This window comes from Pan paniscus, chromosome 13 (genome assembly GCF_029289425.2).
Source record: "Pan paniscus chromosome 13, NHGRI_mPanPan1-v2.0_pri, whole genome shotgun sequence".
NCBI lineage: Eukaryota > Metazoa > Chordata > Mammalia > Primates > Hominidae > Pan > Pan paniscus.
The window spans coordinates 45,367,301-45,383,862 of record NC_073262.2 but is presented as its reverse complement, the minus strand read 5'-3'; the positions used below and the strand labels follow the sequence as shown (position 1 = coordinate 45,383,862).

The 16,562-nt window shown below is 45.4% G+C and overlaps 1 protein-coding gene across 1 annotated transcript; it reads left to right on the top strand.

The window, feature by feature from the left end:
* Positions 1 to 2,952: 2,952 nt before the first annotated feature.
* On the top strand, positions 2,953 to 5,687 carry LOC129397339 (nucleolar complex protein 2 homolog). The gene is given in 2 exon segments (XM_055109401.2): positions 2,953 to 3,322; positions 3,325 to 5,687. Coding segments are annotated over 2 exon segments (2,226 nt in total). The 3' UTR covers positions 5,181 to 5,687.
* Positions 5,688 to 16,562: the final 10,875 nt, after the last annotated feature.

Genomic DNA, 16,562 nt, shown 5'->3' with positions numbered 1-16,562 from the left:
TCCCATTCACGACAGTGACCTTGATTTGAAATTTTAAAAAAATCAGGCAAATCTATTAAGACATAATAAATAGAGAGTGGCTAAGACACTCTGAAAACAGATATCAAGGACCTCAACTTCTAATGTTTACTTTTAATCATTTTAACAAATAAGCAAACTTTACAAGATTAGTGAGGTTCTGGTGTAAGAGATGTTTTCATAGTCCCTGAATGAGCCTCACCAGGCTTCCCACTAAAATGTGGCAGGGATGAGAGTGCACCTCACCACTGCAGAGCCCAGAATGGAGGCTCCCCTAGTTTCAGAACTTGGGAACAGTTTCCACCACTTGGCCTATCAAACACTCAGACTCAACGAAGAAACCCAATTGGTGGCTCAGACCTAGAAATGGAGTAAATCTGTTGGCCTGAATAAAAGGTCAAAAACATTTTGTACATTTCTGCAGAAAACTGGACTTTTCATCTATTGCAGGCATTGTTTTTACAGGCAAACAGAATGAGGTCTTCTATCTCTTTCTGTTTCCCCACTCACCTCCCCAAATCCTAAGTCCTCTCTCCTACATTATATGTTCTATTTTTCACCCCTCTGTAACAGTCTAAAAAAGGATAACTGTGGAAGTAAGATATGCCTATTAGGGAACATCCGGAAAATCAGAAAACTACAAAAAAGAAATAATCACCAGAGACACCTGATGTTCTTATTTCAGCCACTTCACTGCTCGGGCTGTTCAGCAGCCCTTGCACTGCCTGCCAGTTCTGGTCTCCTTGCTTGCCCATCCTCCTAGATGACCGTTCTGTATTCTTCTCTTCTTCAAACCTCAACATTTCCTCTCTGCTTCTCACTCTCAGCTGAAGGCTTCAATTTTGATACAGGAGAAATCAGAATGGATCATTCTACAACATGCAGCAGGCACAGACATCTGTCTCCATGCACTCGGCTTTCCCTGGCTCCTAGGGCCAACCCCCCACTTTGCACTGGATCCTGTTCCCCACTCCTCCTAAAGGACTTTGCTCCTGGAATTATTTCCATTCCTGCCTCATTAGTTTTTTCTTCTTTTTTAATGAGTCATTGCCAAGAAAAATGATGTACCGTAACATCTTGAATTGCAACTTCTAAAAACTTCCCATTTTCCTGATTCCTCAGTATCTCCACAAACAAGCTGTGGGCACCTTTCCCAGATGACCAGGTACACCAATGTGACAAGGCTGGTCCCTGTCACAAGTTCCCCTTCTTGCTCTCCCCTGACCATGGCCTAGTGACATTTAAGCACACCCATGATATCCCCTCCTGCCTTTGCTGGTGAACCCCACCCTGATGCCCAATAAGGGTAACTGTCCACAGGAACCTGTTTGCCCTTGGCTCCCCACCTGCTTGGTTGAGCCCGCTTTGTTGGTGCTCTGCCCAGGTGATCCCCACAAGGTATGTCGTGCCTCCCTCTTTGGAACCTGTGAGTACAGTAAATCCTTTATTCATATGCCTTCCCAATGTCATCTCCACAGCCTATTGGAATGTTCCTTAAGGACTCCACAAGGGGTACTTAATCCCTCATTTATAACACATACCTCCATCTTAAAAAAGCCCTCTCTTGAACCTGTATCTTTCTCAGCTCCTACCCAATTTTAAGCTTCCCATTTCCAAGAAAAGTGACTGCAAGAGTTGTTCACATTCGCTCGGCGCCGCCCGCCCGGCCTCCCGAGAGGCTTCGGGGACTAGACCTTGGACGCGGATCCTTCCAGCGCTGAGCCCCGGGTCTGCCTCCTCCTCCGAGAAGCCCCCCAGGCCCCGCCATCCTCCTTCTCCGGGAAGCCCCGCCCCCAGGCCTACCCCTCCTCCTCCTCCGGGAAGCTCCCCCCTCAGGCCTAGCCCTCCTCCTCCTCCGGGAAGCCCCCCTAGGCCTCGCCTTCTCCTCCGGGAACCCCCCAGGCCTTGCCGTTCTCCTCTGAGAAGCCCCACCTAGGCCTCGCCCTCCTCCTCCTCCGAGAAGCCCCCCAGGCCTCGCCCTCCTCCTCCTCCGGGAAGCCCCCTAAGCCTCGCCCTCCTCCTCCTCCGAGAAGCCCCCTAGGCCTCGCCCTCCTCCTCCCCCGGAAGCCATCCCCGCTCCCCCGACCCCCTAACTTGCTCTCCTCTGGGGAGCCATGGGGCCCCGTGGCACCAAGAGGCCGAATGGGACCCTGAGGCCACTCTGCCTGCGTCCGCCTCACGCGCCCCTTCAGCGCCAGGTCTGGGGGATCCACGCCTGCGCCCCGGGGCGACCCTGTCGCGGGGTCTGGCTGTCCAGGCCCGGGGGCCCGGGTGTCAGGCTGGTAGCAGGAAGGAAGGCGCTGGCCTCCCCACCGCCTTCGCCCCATGCGGCGTCCCCGGGAAGGGTCGCGGAAGAGCCGCCGTCCGCACCCAGAGGGCCATGGACAGGGAGCGCCCTGCGTGGTGTTCGTGGCGCTGGCCTGGTCTCTGCGGATCGGAGGCGAAGCCAGCCTGGCTCTAGGGTCGCCCGTCTTCTGTCGAGCTGGCAACATCAGTGCGGTTCCCACCGCCATTCGCGCTTTCTACTGGACCCTCTGCTTTTTATTGTTGATTTGTGGGAGCTCTTTGCATAGGGGCCCCGCCGTCACAGCCTTGCGTTCTCGCAGGCGCGTGCCCTCGGAACGCCGGGTGGGCTGCGGGCGCGGCGGGACTCCTGGTCTCTCTTCCCCAGGACGGACACCGGCGTCGCCGCGTCCTACGAAGCCGGGTGCCGAGCGGGAGGCGCATCTGGGCCCCACCGGGGCTGCCCGCACCGAGCACGCGAACGCGCCCTCCCGCCCGGAGGCCGCGGGCGCTGCGGTCGGAGAACCGTAGAGCCACTCGGCTGGGTGTGGCGCGGCGGGGCGGGGAACGGGGCGGGGCCTGGGCGACGGAAGTGTGCAGCCGCGCGGCATTCTGGGGCCGGAAGTGGGGCGCAAGCTGCGGGCTGGTATCATGGCAGGTGCGCGGCGGCGCAGGAGGCGCCTGGCGGAGCTGACGGTGGACGAGTTCCTAGCTTCGGGCTTTGACTCTAAGTCCGAATACTCTCCAGAAGCGGAGACGCGGGAGGCACGCGAGGCTGCCCGGAGTCCGGATGAGCCGGGCCGGAGCCCCTCGGCCAGCCGGCGTAAAGGCTGTGCCTCTGAGCACAAAGATCAGCTCTCTCAGCTGAAGGACAGAGACCCCGAGTTCTACAAGTTCCTGCAGGAGAATGACCAGAGCCAGCTAAACTTCAGTGACTCGGACAGCTCTGAGGAGGAAGAGGAGCCGTTCAACTCCCTGCCAGATGTGCTGGAGGAAGCCAGTGAGGATGAGGATGGAGCGGAGGAGGGGAAGATGGGGACAGAGTCCCCAGAGGGCTGAAGGGGAAGAATTGTGTTCCTGTGACCCTCGCCATGGTTGAGAGATGGAAGCAGGCAGCAAAGCAACACCTCACTCCAAAGCTGTTCCATGAAGTGGTACAGGCATTCGGAGCAGCTGTGGCCACCACCCAAGGGGACCAGGAAAGTGCTGAGGCCAACAAATTCCAGGTCACGGACAGTGCTGTGTTCAATGCTCTGGTCACCGTCTGCATCAGAGACCTTATTGGCTGTCTCCAGAAGCTGCTGTTTGGAAAGGCGGCAAAGGACAGCAGCAGGATGCTGCAGCCGTCCAGCAGCCCGCTCTGGGTGAAGCTCCGTGTGGACATCAAGGCGTACCTGGGCTGGGTCATACAGCTGGTGTCCTGTGTGTCGGAGACGATGGTGTTGGCGGCCGTGCTGTGGCACATCAGCGTGCTGGTGCCCTGCTTCTTGACCTTCCCCAAGCAGTGCCGCATGCTGCTTAAGAGAATGGTGGTCGTATGGAGCACAGGGGAGGAGTCCCTGCGGGTGCTGGCTTTCCTGGTCCTCAGCAGGGTCTGCCGGCACAAGAAGGACACTTTCCTTGGCCCCGTCCTCAAGCAAATGTACATCATGTATGTGAGGAACTGCAAGTTCACCTCGCCTGGTGCCCTCCCCTTCATCAGTTTCATGCAGCGGACCCTGAGGGAGCTGCTGGCCTTGGAGCCGGGTGTGGCCTACCAGCACGCCTTCCTCTACATCCGCCAGCTCGCCATACACCTGCACAACGCCATGACCACCTGCAAGAAGGAAACGTCTGTGTACAACTGGCAGTACGTGCACTGCCTCTTCCTGTGGTGCCGGGTCCTGAGCACTGTGGGCCCCAGCGAAGCCCTCCAGCCCTTGGTCTACTCCCATGCCCGGGTCATCATTGGCTGTATCAAGCTCATCCCCACTGCCCGCTTCTACCCACTGCGAATGCACTGCATCCGTGCCCTGACGCTGCTCTCGGGGAGCTCGAGGGCCTTCATCCCAGTGCTGCCTTTCATCCTGGAGATGTTCCAGCAGGTCGACTTCAGCAGGAAGCCGGGGCGCATGAGCTCCAAGCCCATCAACTTCTCCATGATCCTGAAGCTGTCCAATGTCAACCTGCAGGAGAAGGCGTACCAGGACAGCCTGGTGGAGCAGCTGTACAACCTCACCCTGGAGTACCTGCACAGCCAGGCACACTGCATCGGCTTCCCGGAGCTGGCGCTGCCTGTGGTCCTGCAGCTGAAGTCGTTCCTCCGGGAGTGCAAGGTGGCCAACTACTGCCGGCAGGTGCAGCAGCTGCTTGGGAAGGTTCAGGAGAACTCGGAACACATCTGCAGCCACCGCCAGAGGGTTTCCTTCGGCGTCTCTGACCAGCAGGCAGTGGAAGCCTGGCAGAAGCTGACCCTGGAAGAGGGGACCCCCCTGACCTTGTACTACAGCCACTGGCGCAAGCTGCGTGACTGGGAGATCCAGCTGGAGATCAGTGGCAAAGAGCGGCTGGAAGACCTGAACTTCCCTGAGATCAAACGAAGGAAGGTGGCTGACAGGAAGGATGAGGACAGGAAGCAATTTAAAGACCTCTTTGACTTGAACAGCTCTGAAGAGGACGACACCGAGGGATTCTTGCAAAGAGGAATACTGGGGCTCCTGAGCACTCGGCATGGGGTGGAAGAGGATAAAGAGGACGAGGAGGAGGGCGAGGAGGACAGCAGCAACTTGGAGGATGGAGACCCAGACGCAGAGGCGGGGCTGGCCCCTGGGGAGCTGCAGCGGCTGGCCCAGGGGCCGGAGGATGAGCTGGAGGATCTGCAGCTCTCAGAGGAGGACTGAGGCAGCCTATCTGGGGGGCCTATAGGGGCTGCCGGGCTGGTGGCCAGTGTTTCCACCTCTCAGGCCTAGAGGCTGGCGTCTGTGCAGTTGGGGGAAGCAGTAGACAGGGGACAGGCTTTAATATTTATTTTTCAGCATGAACGGCCAAACCTACCGAGAGCTAGGCTGGGCTGGCGTGGCTGCTGAAGCCCCACAGTTGTGGGCTGTTGAAGTCAGCTCCGCGGGGGAGCTGACCTTGACGTCAGCAGACGGAGACCAGTCCCAGTTCCAGGGGGAGGCCTGCAGGTCCCTGGCCCCTTCCACCACCTCTGCCCTCCGTCTGCAGACCTTGTCCGTCCGCACCAGGCTCTGCATTCACTCCCCCAAGTCTTTGGAAATTTGTTCCTTTCCTTTGAAGTCACATTTTCCTTTAAAGTTTTTTGTTTTGCATCTAAAACTGAAAGAAATAAAGCTGTGGGAGGCAGGGCCATTGTATATATATAAAAAAAAAAAGTTGTTCACATTCAACATTGTTTCGTTTCTTCTCTCTTCAACCCACTCCAGCATGGGCAACAAGCACACCCAAGTTGCTAAATCCAATGGTTGATGTTCAGTCCTGAGGTAATTTGACCTTGCAGCATCTTTTTGAGTCTGTGGGTCATGCTGTCCATGTCACACAATTTACTCCCTTGGCTTTTATGACACCTCCTCAGACTTGCTTGGTTTTCGGTCTACTTCATTGGCTCTTTCTTTGGCTGGATCTTTATGTTCCCAACTAGAACCCGTTGCATAATTTGCAGGGTGCAGTGCAGAATGAAAATGCAGGGCTCTTATTCAAAAATTATTAAAAGTTTCAAGATAGTGAGAGCAGAGCACTCAACAAAGCATGGGGCCCTTCTGAACAAGAGGTCTTGCGTGATTGCAAAGATCTTGTGTCCGTGAAGCCCTGTTCCCATCCTCAGAATGCAGCAAAGCACCTGCTCAGTGCTCATCTATAAATGATCTCGTCCAACCCAATTGGCTTTAGATGCCACATTCAGCAACAAGCTTCACATCTTACCTTCAACACCAATCTCTCCATTTTACTTCAGATTCAAATATTCAACCCTCTATTCTCCATGTGCACTGAATATATGAAATGCACTCAAACTTAATATGTCCAAAATGGGACTTTCATTTCCCACCCAAATTCTTCCCATAGTTTTCCCCATGTCAATAAATATCAACTCCATTTTTCCAGTTATTCAGGCCAAAATCATTATAGCCATCCTGAACTTCGCACTTTTCTCTCACATTCTACATTCAATCCACCAAGTCCTGCAAGCTCTACCTTCAAAATATTTCCTAAATCCGACCAGTCACGACCTTCACTACTTGCAACCCCGGTACAAGTTTCTGTCCTGAGTCACCTAGTCTTCTAGTGTCATAGGCCTCTTGGCTTTTACTTCTGCCCTTGACAGTCTATTTGCCACACAGTCATCAGTTATCTTTTTAAAATGTAAGTCATAGTTTGTCACTTTCAAATCGCGAAGTTGAAACCTTTGAATGCCTTCCAACCTCACTCATAATTTTTTGTTAAGTCTTCAAAATATGGCCTAAAAAACTCTATGTAGCCAGCTTCTGGCTACCTCTCCACCTTCAGCTCCTATCACTACCCCCTCAGTCACTTCATCAGCCACATTGGCTTTCTTGCTGCTCCTCACTTTCCTTTGTACTGTGGTTTTCTCTGTCTGGAACACTTCACTCAGATATTTGAATGACTCACTTTCTCAATTCAATCAGAAATTTGCATGGCACCTCCTCAGAAAGCCTTCTATACTGAACATAAATCTCAGCTTCCCTTGACTGTTTCCTTTGTTTAAAAGGTGGCACCCCTCTTCTGAACGTGGACCATGCCACACCACTGCCATCTTTGTTGAGTCCCCAGAACTGTCAGTAATCTGCAAAAGTCCCATTAGTTCCAAGTCTCCACTCACTTCTGATGAAATGTCCCATAACAGAGAATGGGATCTGCCCTCCTGGCCCACCGTCTAAAAGCCCAACAATGTTTTCCTAAAGAACAGGGCATTCGCTCTTCATGAGCAATAGAAAACAGGAGCCACAAAGAGCCAAGCAGCAAAGGGCAGAGAATAGATCTAGATAGATGATGAAGAATAACCAGTATACACTCTCTGTCCTCTTAATCTGTTTTGTTGCAGACTGATGTTTTACTGTATGTCTATGCATATGCACATATGCATGTACGTATACATGCGTGCAACTTGATGGCAAAGACCCCATCTTGTATGTTCCTTGTCATATCACCAGCTCCTACAGCAGTAACTGTCACATAGTAAATATTCAGCAAATATTCTTTTGAGAGAACGAATGAAGATGCAATACTATTAAATACATTCACAATTTCTCACCTTGTTCTTTTCACTCAACACAATCACTTTGGGTTGTTTTTTGGTGTGTGTGACAAGTATTCTTCTAAAAGAAATTATGATTTCTTTAAGGAATCTAGTCTAAATACACATGAAAGGAAAGGGACTACTGAACTAAATTATTTCAGCAAGACATTTAGAGAGTATTAGTGATTTTATAATAAATAATGCTATCGTGATTTAAGTGTTCAAAGAAAAAAGATGATGATTTTCCCATTTGTAGTTCAAAAAAAAGATTTCATTAATCACATTATGAGTCAAACCCAAGGATGATTATCGATGACTAGAACTATTAGAAAAAGCATTCGACAGGTAGGCAGTAAAGAAGGGTGGGAAGTTCAGAGTAATCACATAAACAAAGAAAGGAACTATCTAGAAGGCAGACCCATCAGGTGGAGGGAAATTTCAAGGGAAGAAGACTGGACCTACCACCCTGTTACCTGGGAAATAAGTAAGGCCACAGTGCGGGGAGAAAAAAAGGCTTGATACTTTTCAGAGAACAAAAAATCTGTCTTTGTTAATGCAAATGCATGTAATGCACAGTAGTTTGAGAGAGGCTAATGGGTTTTTTTATTGCTTTTGTCAATTACAAATTGCTCATTCCTGAAGATGAAACTAAAATGAGCCATTGAGTAAATTACTTCCAAAAGAAGCTGGTGGAAAACGTGTAAACCTGTAAGTGAGTAATATTAAATCCTTACATGTTTTATAGGAATTTAGACTCCAGGCACATACAATGTTTTATACCGATAATGACTATACATTTTTTAACTTATTACATAAAATTATATATGTTATAGTCCAGGCACAGTGGCTCACGCTTCTAGTCCCAGTACTTTAGGAGGTCAAGGCAGAAGGATCGCTTAAGGCTGTGAGTCTGAGATCAGCCTTGGCAACATAGCAAGACCCTATCTCTACAACAAATAAATAAATAAATTAGCCAGGAGTGGTGGTACACACCTGTAGTCCCAGCTACTTGGGAGGCTAAGAGGAACACTTGAGCCCAGGACATCAACGTTGCAGTTAGCTATAATCATGCCATTGTACTCTAGCCTAGGTGACAGGGCAAGATCCTGTCTCTTAAAAAAAAAAAAAAAAAAAGTACTGGTTGGGCGCAATGGCTCAAGCCTGTAATCCCAGCACTTTGGGAGACCTCATGATCTCTTGACCTCTTCAACATGGTGAAACCCCGTCTCTATTAAAAATACAAAAATTAGGTGGGCGTGGTGACACACGCCTGTAGTCCCAGCTACTCGGGAGGCTGAGGCAGGAGAATCGCTTGAACCTGGAAGGTGGAGGTTGCAGTGAGCCGAGATCACACCGTTGCACTCCAGCCTGGCGACAGAGTGAGACTCCATCTCAAAAAAAAAAAAAAAAAGTGTTATTAAAAGTTTAGAACATAGCAACTTAGCAATAAACAAAAGAAGAAAATATAAATCAAAACAAAAACAGCCACTGTAAATGTTTTAGTTTATAATATTTCAGATTTTTTCTACTAAGTAAATATATGATTATGAAAAGTTGTACTCATTACTGCTTAATATCCTGTTTTGTTGATGAAATAATTTTTCATGAATATTTAGCAGTGTAATTATATTGTTGTCTCTTTTAAGCCAATACTATAACATAAATAACACATTATTAAAAATTAAACCATCACTGCAGTTTAAAAGTTAAAGAAGAAAAAACAAAATTCAATTTGGTCATAGCGTATTAGTATTTTAATTTGAGACTGGATGGATTTGCTAATATTTTACTCATAATGTAATTGTAGGTTTCTTATTGTGGGGTATTTGTCAGGTTTTTATTTCAGGACTAAGCTAATTTATAAAATAAATTAGGATATTATACGTTATACATAAATTAGGATTGTTTTCTATGCTTTAAAACAATGTTTTTCAAATTATCTGTGTGAAATCCTTTTTTTCAGTTTCCCATCCATCATGTACTGCTATTTTGGTTAAAACAAAACAAAAAGAAATTAGTAGAAAAGTAAAATAAGAAGCCACAAACAATCGAAATAAAAGTTTAATTTCTTTATGATTACCTTCAATAGACACTAAATTACTCTACCAAATTGCTGTAAAAGTCTCTAAATGCTGACTCTTATTGCCATATTTATCATGAACTTGTAACAAATAGTTCATGACCACCAGAAGCCCATGGACCACACTTTGAATAGTGCTGCTTGAAAGAAGACGCTTAATATGTTTAATGATGCACATTTATCAGCAAAAACAATGCTGTTGAAATATTACCACAATATGTGAATGTTCATTTATTTACAAATGATATCTCTAATTAAATTTATTTTAATAATATTCTGGATGCTTAGATTTTAAGTACTCAGCATATTAAAGACCTCATCTTTTTTTTTTTTTTTTTTTTTTTGTGACGGAGTCTTGCGTCTCGCTCTGTCGCCCAGGCTGGAGTGCAGTGGCCTGATCTCCGCTCACTGCAAGCTCCGCCTCCCGGGTTCACGCCATTCTCCTGCCTCAGCCTCCTGAATAGCTGGGACTACAGGTGCCTGCCACCACGCCCGGCTAATTTTTTGTATTTTCAGCAGAGATGGAGTTTCACCGTGTTAGCCAGGATGGTCTTGATCTCCTGACCTCGTGATCCGCCCGCTTCAGCATCCCAAAGTGCTGGGATTACAGGCCTGAGCCACCGCGCCCAGCCAACCTCATCCTTTTATTAGTTAATTTGCAGGTACAATATCCAATTAAGATAAGGTTTGCTATTGCTGATACTGTGTATGGATCTCTATTTTCCGGTAACATTTCTGATCACTTAAAATTACTGAGCCAATGCTTTTCATATCTGATTAGATCATCCTTGTGTTTGACTCATAATGTGATTGATGAAATCTTTTCCTTGAACTACAAATAGGAAAAGCATCATCCAGTAGTGCTCTGTCTTCAATCTGTGGCTTCTCTTCAGGAATATAATCATGCCACTTGTTCATTTTGTGAGGATTCCTTTAGTGACAACTATATTGTATAACCCACATAATTAGAAATTGCCATGCAGCGTTTAAAGAGCAAACACACTGGTGAGGGGACCAGGTGGCACCTACGCTTTCTTTCAAGAATATCTGTTGGAGGCAACCTACAGAATGGGAGAAAATTTTTGCAATCAACTCATCTGATAAAGGGCTAATATCCAGAATCTACAATGAACTCAAACAAATTTACAAGAAAAAAACAAACAGCCCCATCAAAAAGTGGACGAAGGATATGAACAGACACTTCTCAAAAGAAGACATTTATGCAGGCAAAAAACACATGAAAAAATGCTCATCATCACTGGCCATCAGAGAAATGCAAATCAAAACCACAATGAGATACCATCTCACACCAGTTAGAACGGCGATCATTAAAAAGTCTGGAAACAACAGGTGCTGGAGAGGATGTGGAGAAACAGGAACATTTTTACACTCTTGGTGGGACTGTAAACTAGTTCAACCATTGTGGAAGTCAGTGTGGTGATTCCTCAGGGATCTTGAACTAGAAATACCATTTGACCCAGCCATCCCATTACTGGGTATATACCCAAAGGATTATAAATCATGCTGCTATAAAGACACATGCACAAGTATATTTATTGTGGCACTATTCACAATAGCAAAGACTTGGAACCAAGCCAAATGTCCAACAATGATAGACTGGATTAAGAAAATATGGCACATATACACCATGGAATACTATGCAGCCATAAAAAATGATGAGTTCATGTCCTTCGTAGGGACATGGATGAAGCTGGAAACCATCATTCTCAGCAAACTATCGCAAGGACAAAAAACCAAATACTGCATGTTCTCACTCATAGATGGGAACTGAACAATAAGAACCCATGGATACAGGAAGGGGAACATCACACACTAGGGCCTGTTGCGGGGTGGGGGGAGGGGGGAGGGATAGCATTAGGAGATATACCTAATGTTAAATGATGAGTTAATGGGTGCAGCACACCAGCATGGCACATATATACATATGTAACTAACCTGCACATTGTGCACATGTACCCTAAAACTTAAAGTATAAAAAAAAAAAGAATATCTGTTGGACCATGCATGTGAATTGGCCATTTGACATAAGAACTCAGAGAGGGGGCCAGCTCAAGCAGTTAAATGCTATTAAAGTGAAACTGAAATTTATTATTTTATTAGGAAAAATAACTAAAGTTCTATTTCTTTAATCCATTCTAATGAATTGTTTGTGCAAACTTCGTATTTAAAAAGACTATGGCTTTAGAACAGGTTTCTCTAAGGACAGTATGGTTCTCTAAGCATCTGTTTGTTTAAAATTCAGATTCCCAGATCCCATCCCATAACTACTATATCAAAGTCCCAAAGAGAAGATGGGGAGAGAGGAGAAAGGAATTCACATGTTTAATAAACTCCCCAAGTGATTATTGTGCAGATATATATTTATTTATTTGAGACAGAGTCTTGCTCTGTTGCCCAGGCTGGAGTGCAGTGGCGCAATCTCAGCTCACTGCAACGTGCACTTTCCAGATTCAAGCAATTCTTGTGCCTCAGCGCCCCAAGTAGCTGAGACTACAGACCCAGCTACACACCCAGCTGAATTTTGTATTTTTAGTAGAGATGGGTTTTCACCACGTTGGCCAGGTTGGTCTCGAACTCCTGACCTCAAGTAATCTGCCTACCTTGGCCTCCCCCAAAATGCTGGGATTACAGGAGTGAGCCACCATGCCCAGCCAATATTTTGAAAACCAATGCTTCAGAGCAATTTAAAAAATAATCATAGGCATTATATATAATCCTCAAAGGCTACATGCATAAAACTGGGCATCTCTATTATGAAATAGTTGAGGACTTTGACATCCTTTTCAGCTTTTTTTTCTATCATTTGAATTAGCCTTTTCTTTTTTCTGTTTCTTCTTGAGTCCATTTCAGTAATTTTTATCCTCCTAGGATATCATAATTTTAGTTAGCTTTTAAAAGAATTATTGTAATAAATTATATTTAGAAAATAATTTAGTATGCTTTTCTTTTCCATATCTGTCTGATCATGTATGTCCCTATAGAGGGATACAAACTGCTAGTGATATCTTTAGTTTAAGAGAAATGAAAGAAAAGAAGTTTAAAATTTATTTAGCTCAAACGCAAAGAGAATGCAAACTGTTAAGAGAGATTTTTAAGGGGAATGTGAGAACAGAGGTTTAAAACTTATTTAGTCAAACACAAAGAAAAAGAGAGTCGGCCGGGCGCAGTGGCTCACGCCTGTAATCCCAGCACTTTGGGAGGCGAGGTGGGTGGATAACTAGGTGAGAAGTTCCAGACCAGCCTGACCAACATAGTGAAACCCCGTCTCTACTAAAAATACAAAAATTAGCCGGCATGGTGGCTCACGCCTATAATCCCAGCTACTTGAGAGGCTGAGGCAGGAGAATCGCTTGAACCTGGGAGGCAGAGGTTGCAGTGAGCAGAGATCGTACCATTGCACTCCAGCCTGGGCAATGAGAGCAAAACTCCGTCTCAAAAAAAAAAGTAAAGAAAAACAAAGAGAGTGAATTTTTTGAAGTCCACATAAAAGATGATAGTTTGGAAAGCTGTTAGTTTATAAGAACCAAGATTTTTGAAAGAACAATTTTTGAAAATCAAAAGGCAAAGATTTCAAAGATAAAGGTATAACATTAGCCTACAAATAAACAATTAAGGTTGCGGTTTTCCAGGGAGTCAATAGGATGACAGAGAACCTGACAAGAACGAGGTCAGGGTGACCTGCATGGCTTCCAGGGATCACACAGAGAAGAGTAGAGATCATACTTGGAAAGAACTCAGTTTCTGCCCTAAAGAAGACCAATACAGCCAAACCAAGGGCAGTCGGGCAGGTGATGGAACCAAGCCACGCTGAAGTCTGTCCACCACCGTTCAGGGGAGTGCTGTTCCCCGTCCCGCCAGGAGAACTGCTAGCATTGCCTTCATTGCCCCCCGTGAAGGTCTTCCTCTGATCGCTGCTTGCACCTCACTCCATGAGCACCCAGGAGAAATGTGACCCGTATACATCCTGATGTTTCAGTCAGCCCATCTCGACTCTACTATAAATATTTTTCAATAACCCAGCACTTTTTAAGGCCCCTAAAAGAAAGGGTAGAACCGTGGATGCCCGACGGGACTGGGTAGTGCAGAGAGAACCAGCAGCTCAACTTGGGTGGTTTCAGAAAAACAAAAAACAAAAACAAAAACAGTTCAAAACTTCACTTTGAGCCAGGACAGTGGAAAGAGCCACAGCTGTTCTATTAGTATCAGTATTTTTAGCAGAGTCTACTTTCCTCAGGCTGCAACTTTTCTTACTGGAAAAGTGCAACCACCTCTTAACTGATCTCCCTGAAACTGTTCTCTCCACCCTCCAGTCTTTTCTGTACATTGCTTGCAACAATTACCTTCCAAAAAATCAAAAAAAAAAATTCCTCTCTAGAAATCTTTATTATCCTGTTGTTGCATACATGAGGAAGGCCAAACTCAGCAGCATTAACTGGACTGCCCTTCAAAACCCAGTCGCAGTCAAAATTTTAGCCTCAACCTATGCCTCTGCCAGTGTTTGAACTTAAATGTTAGCCATTTCAAACAGGGCAGAGCTTTTCCATACGGTTGAATATTTACTCACTGGTTCTTCCTCCTAGATTATCATGAACTTGGTTCTCTGCCCAGCAAACTCCTTCCCAACTCAAATCCTATTATGACCCTGTAAAAAGTTACTTGCTTTCTCTCTCATTTACCGAGGTGCTTTATTCAGATTCATCTAAAAGCATCCATCAGATTCTTTTTTTTTTTTGTGAGACGGAGTCTCACTGTGTCGCCCAGGCTGGAGTACAGTGGCATGATCCCAGCTCACTGCAAGCTCCGCCTTCCAGGTTCATGCCATTCTCCTGCCTCAGCCTCCCGAGTAGCTGGGACTACAGGCTCCTGCCACCACACTCGGCTAATTTTTTGTATTTTTAGTAGAGACGGGGTTTCACTGTGTTAGCCAGGATGGTCTCAATCTCCTGATGTCGTGATCCACCCACCTCGGCCTCCCAAAGTGCTGGGATTACAGGTGTGAGCCACCGCATCTGGCCATTTATTAGCTTTTTGTCTTCTTTTATGGATGTCTCCTTGTATCTTTTACCTATTTTTTTAATAAGCTATATTTCAATTGCTTAGTAAAATGTCATGTTATGTAGGAAATACATTATAAGATTTTTCTCCAGTTGTTTTTAATCTCCTTTATTTTTATATGTATATGTACATATAGACAGGTTTATATTGTCAGTTCTCTTTTTTCCTGTGTGGTTTCATTCAATGCTTTCTTTTTTCTTAAATTTTTTCAAACCAAGATTAGGTTATGTTTGCCTACTTTTTATTTTAGCAGCCTTAAAAAAATTCTGGAGTGGTTTCATATTGTTTTCACATCTATCTGTTTAATGTATGACAACTTATTCCAGTGTGTGGTATGAGTTAAGTCTCCAATTAGACTTCTTTCCTGAATGAAATAGATGACTTTCCACATACTCTTTGGTAAGAAAGCCTATCCCTTACATGGCTTTAGGATGCTTCGCTATGAAATGTTAAATTCATGTTTCTGTTTTAAGATCATTGTGCTCAGTGGTTTATCTGTGAATTGTAGAGTCTGTGCAGCTTTCTATGAACACTTTGTTTCGTACATAGCATTTCACAGGGAGTATCCACAGCTCTGCTTCCTTTTTTCCCACTAATCTCAACTGTTCCTTTCTCCAGATGAACTTTGAAATTATTTTGTCAAATTGCAAAGAAAATCCTTTTGGGATTGGAATTAGATACTTTTAACCCTTATACTCAATTGAAAAAACCATATTTCTGTAAACTAGTAGATAGATTTAAAAATTGGTTAAAAATCATTACATATTGCTGTGCATTTATAAAGTGTATGTATTTTTTTAAGTAGAGGTTTCACAAATGTCTTGTAAGGATTATTCCTAACATTCTGTTTTCCTAATGATGGTGTAAATAGAATTTTTTGGTTTTATTTCTAATTATTTCTCGTATTTAGGAAACTATTGATTTTTAAAATATTTATCTTCAAATTTTTTTCTGTCTAAGCAGATGCTCAAGTGAGTAGCAAGATGCTAGTCTCGCCAGAGGACAGACAAACATACTCAGTTTCATGAGTAAAGTGGGCCAGGGATGGCAGATCTGCTGTTTGGAAGCTGTGCACACCCAGTGAGACTTCTCCCTTCACGGACCTTGGCTTATAGGAAGGGGGAGGAGATATATGCAGGAGTTAGTGGTAGAGCCAAATCTTCATTAATGCCTTTCAGTAAAAGCAAGATGTGGCTGGTCTCCTTGGCTTTGAGCCATGAAAACGGAAAAAAATCTATTTGATATTCTATTACATAGCATCACAGACAGACACAAGCATGAACATATACACATTATTTCATAATTAATAAAATTTTCTCCATAGTTCTAATAGCACACACACACATTAGTCCACTAGATACTAGATTGAGAGGTTTCCTCCTGCCACTGTTATCTAGTTTTCTGAATATTATGTAAATTTCATCATGACCAACACTAGGCTGGATTTCGTCAACTCCTTCCTCCCTCACCTTCCACAGTTAATCCATCAACAAGTCCCACCGACTCTTCTTCCAAACATACCCTGACCTCTCACTTTCTCTCTCACACCCCTACCATCCATTTCCACAAAACAGGCAGGAAGATCTTGTAAAATATAAATCCGATCTTGTGAGTCATCACTGAAAACCTTCCAATGACTTCCCATTGGCCTTAGAAAAAGATCAGACTCGCTGTGGCCACTCCAGCATGTGAGGTCTGGCCCTCCCTGGTCTCTTTTGCCTCATCTGGATCCGCTCTCTTTGAAGGTCTCAGCCACCAAGCTCCATCTACTTGGCCTGTACAGTTCCTCAAACGAAATGAACTCCTTGCAGCCACAGCCTTTGCTTCAACTATTCCCTCTACCTAGAAATGTGA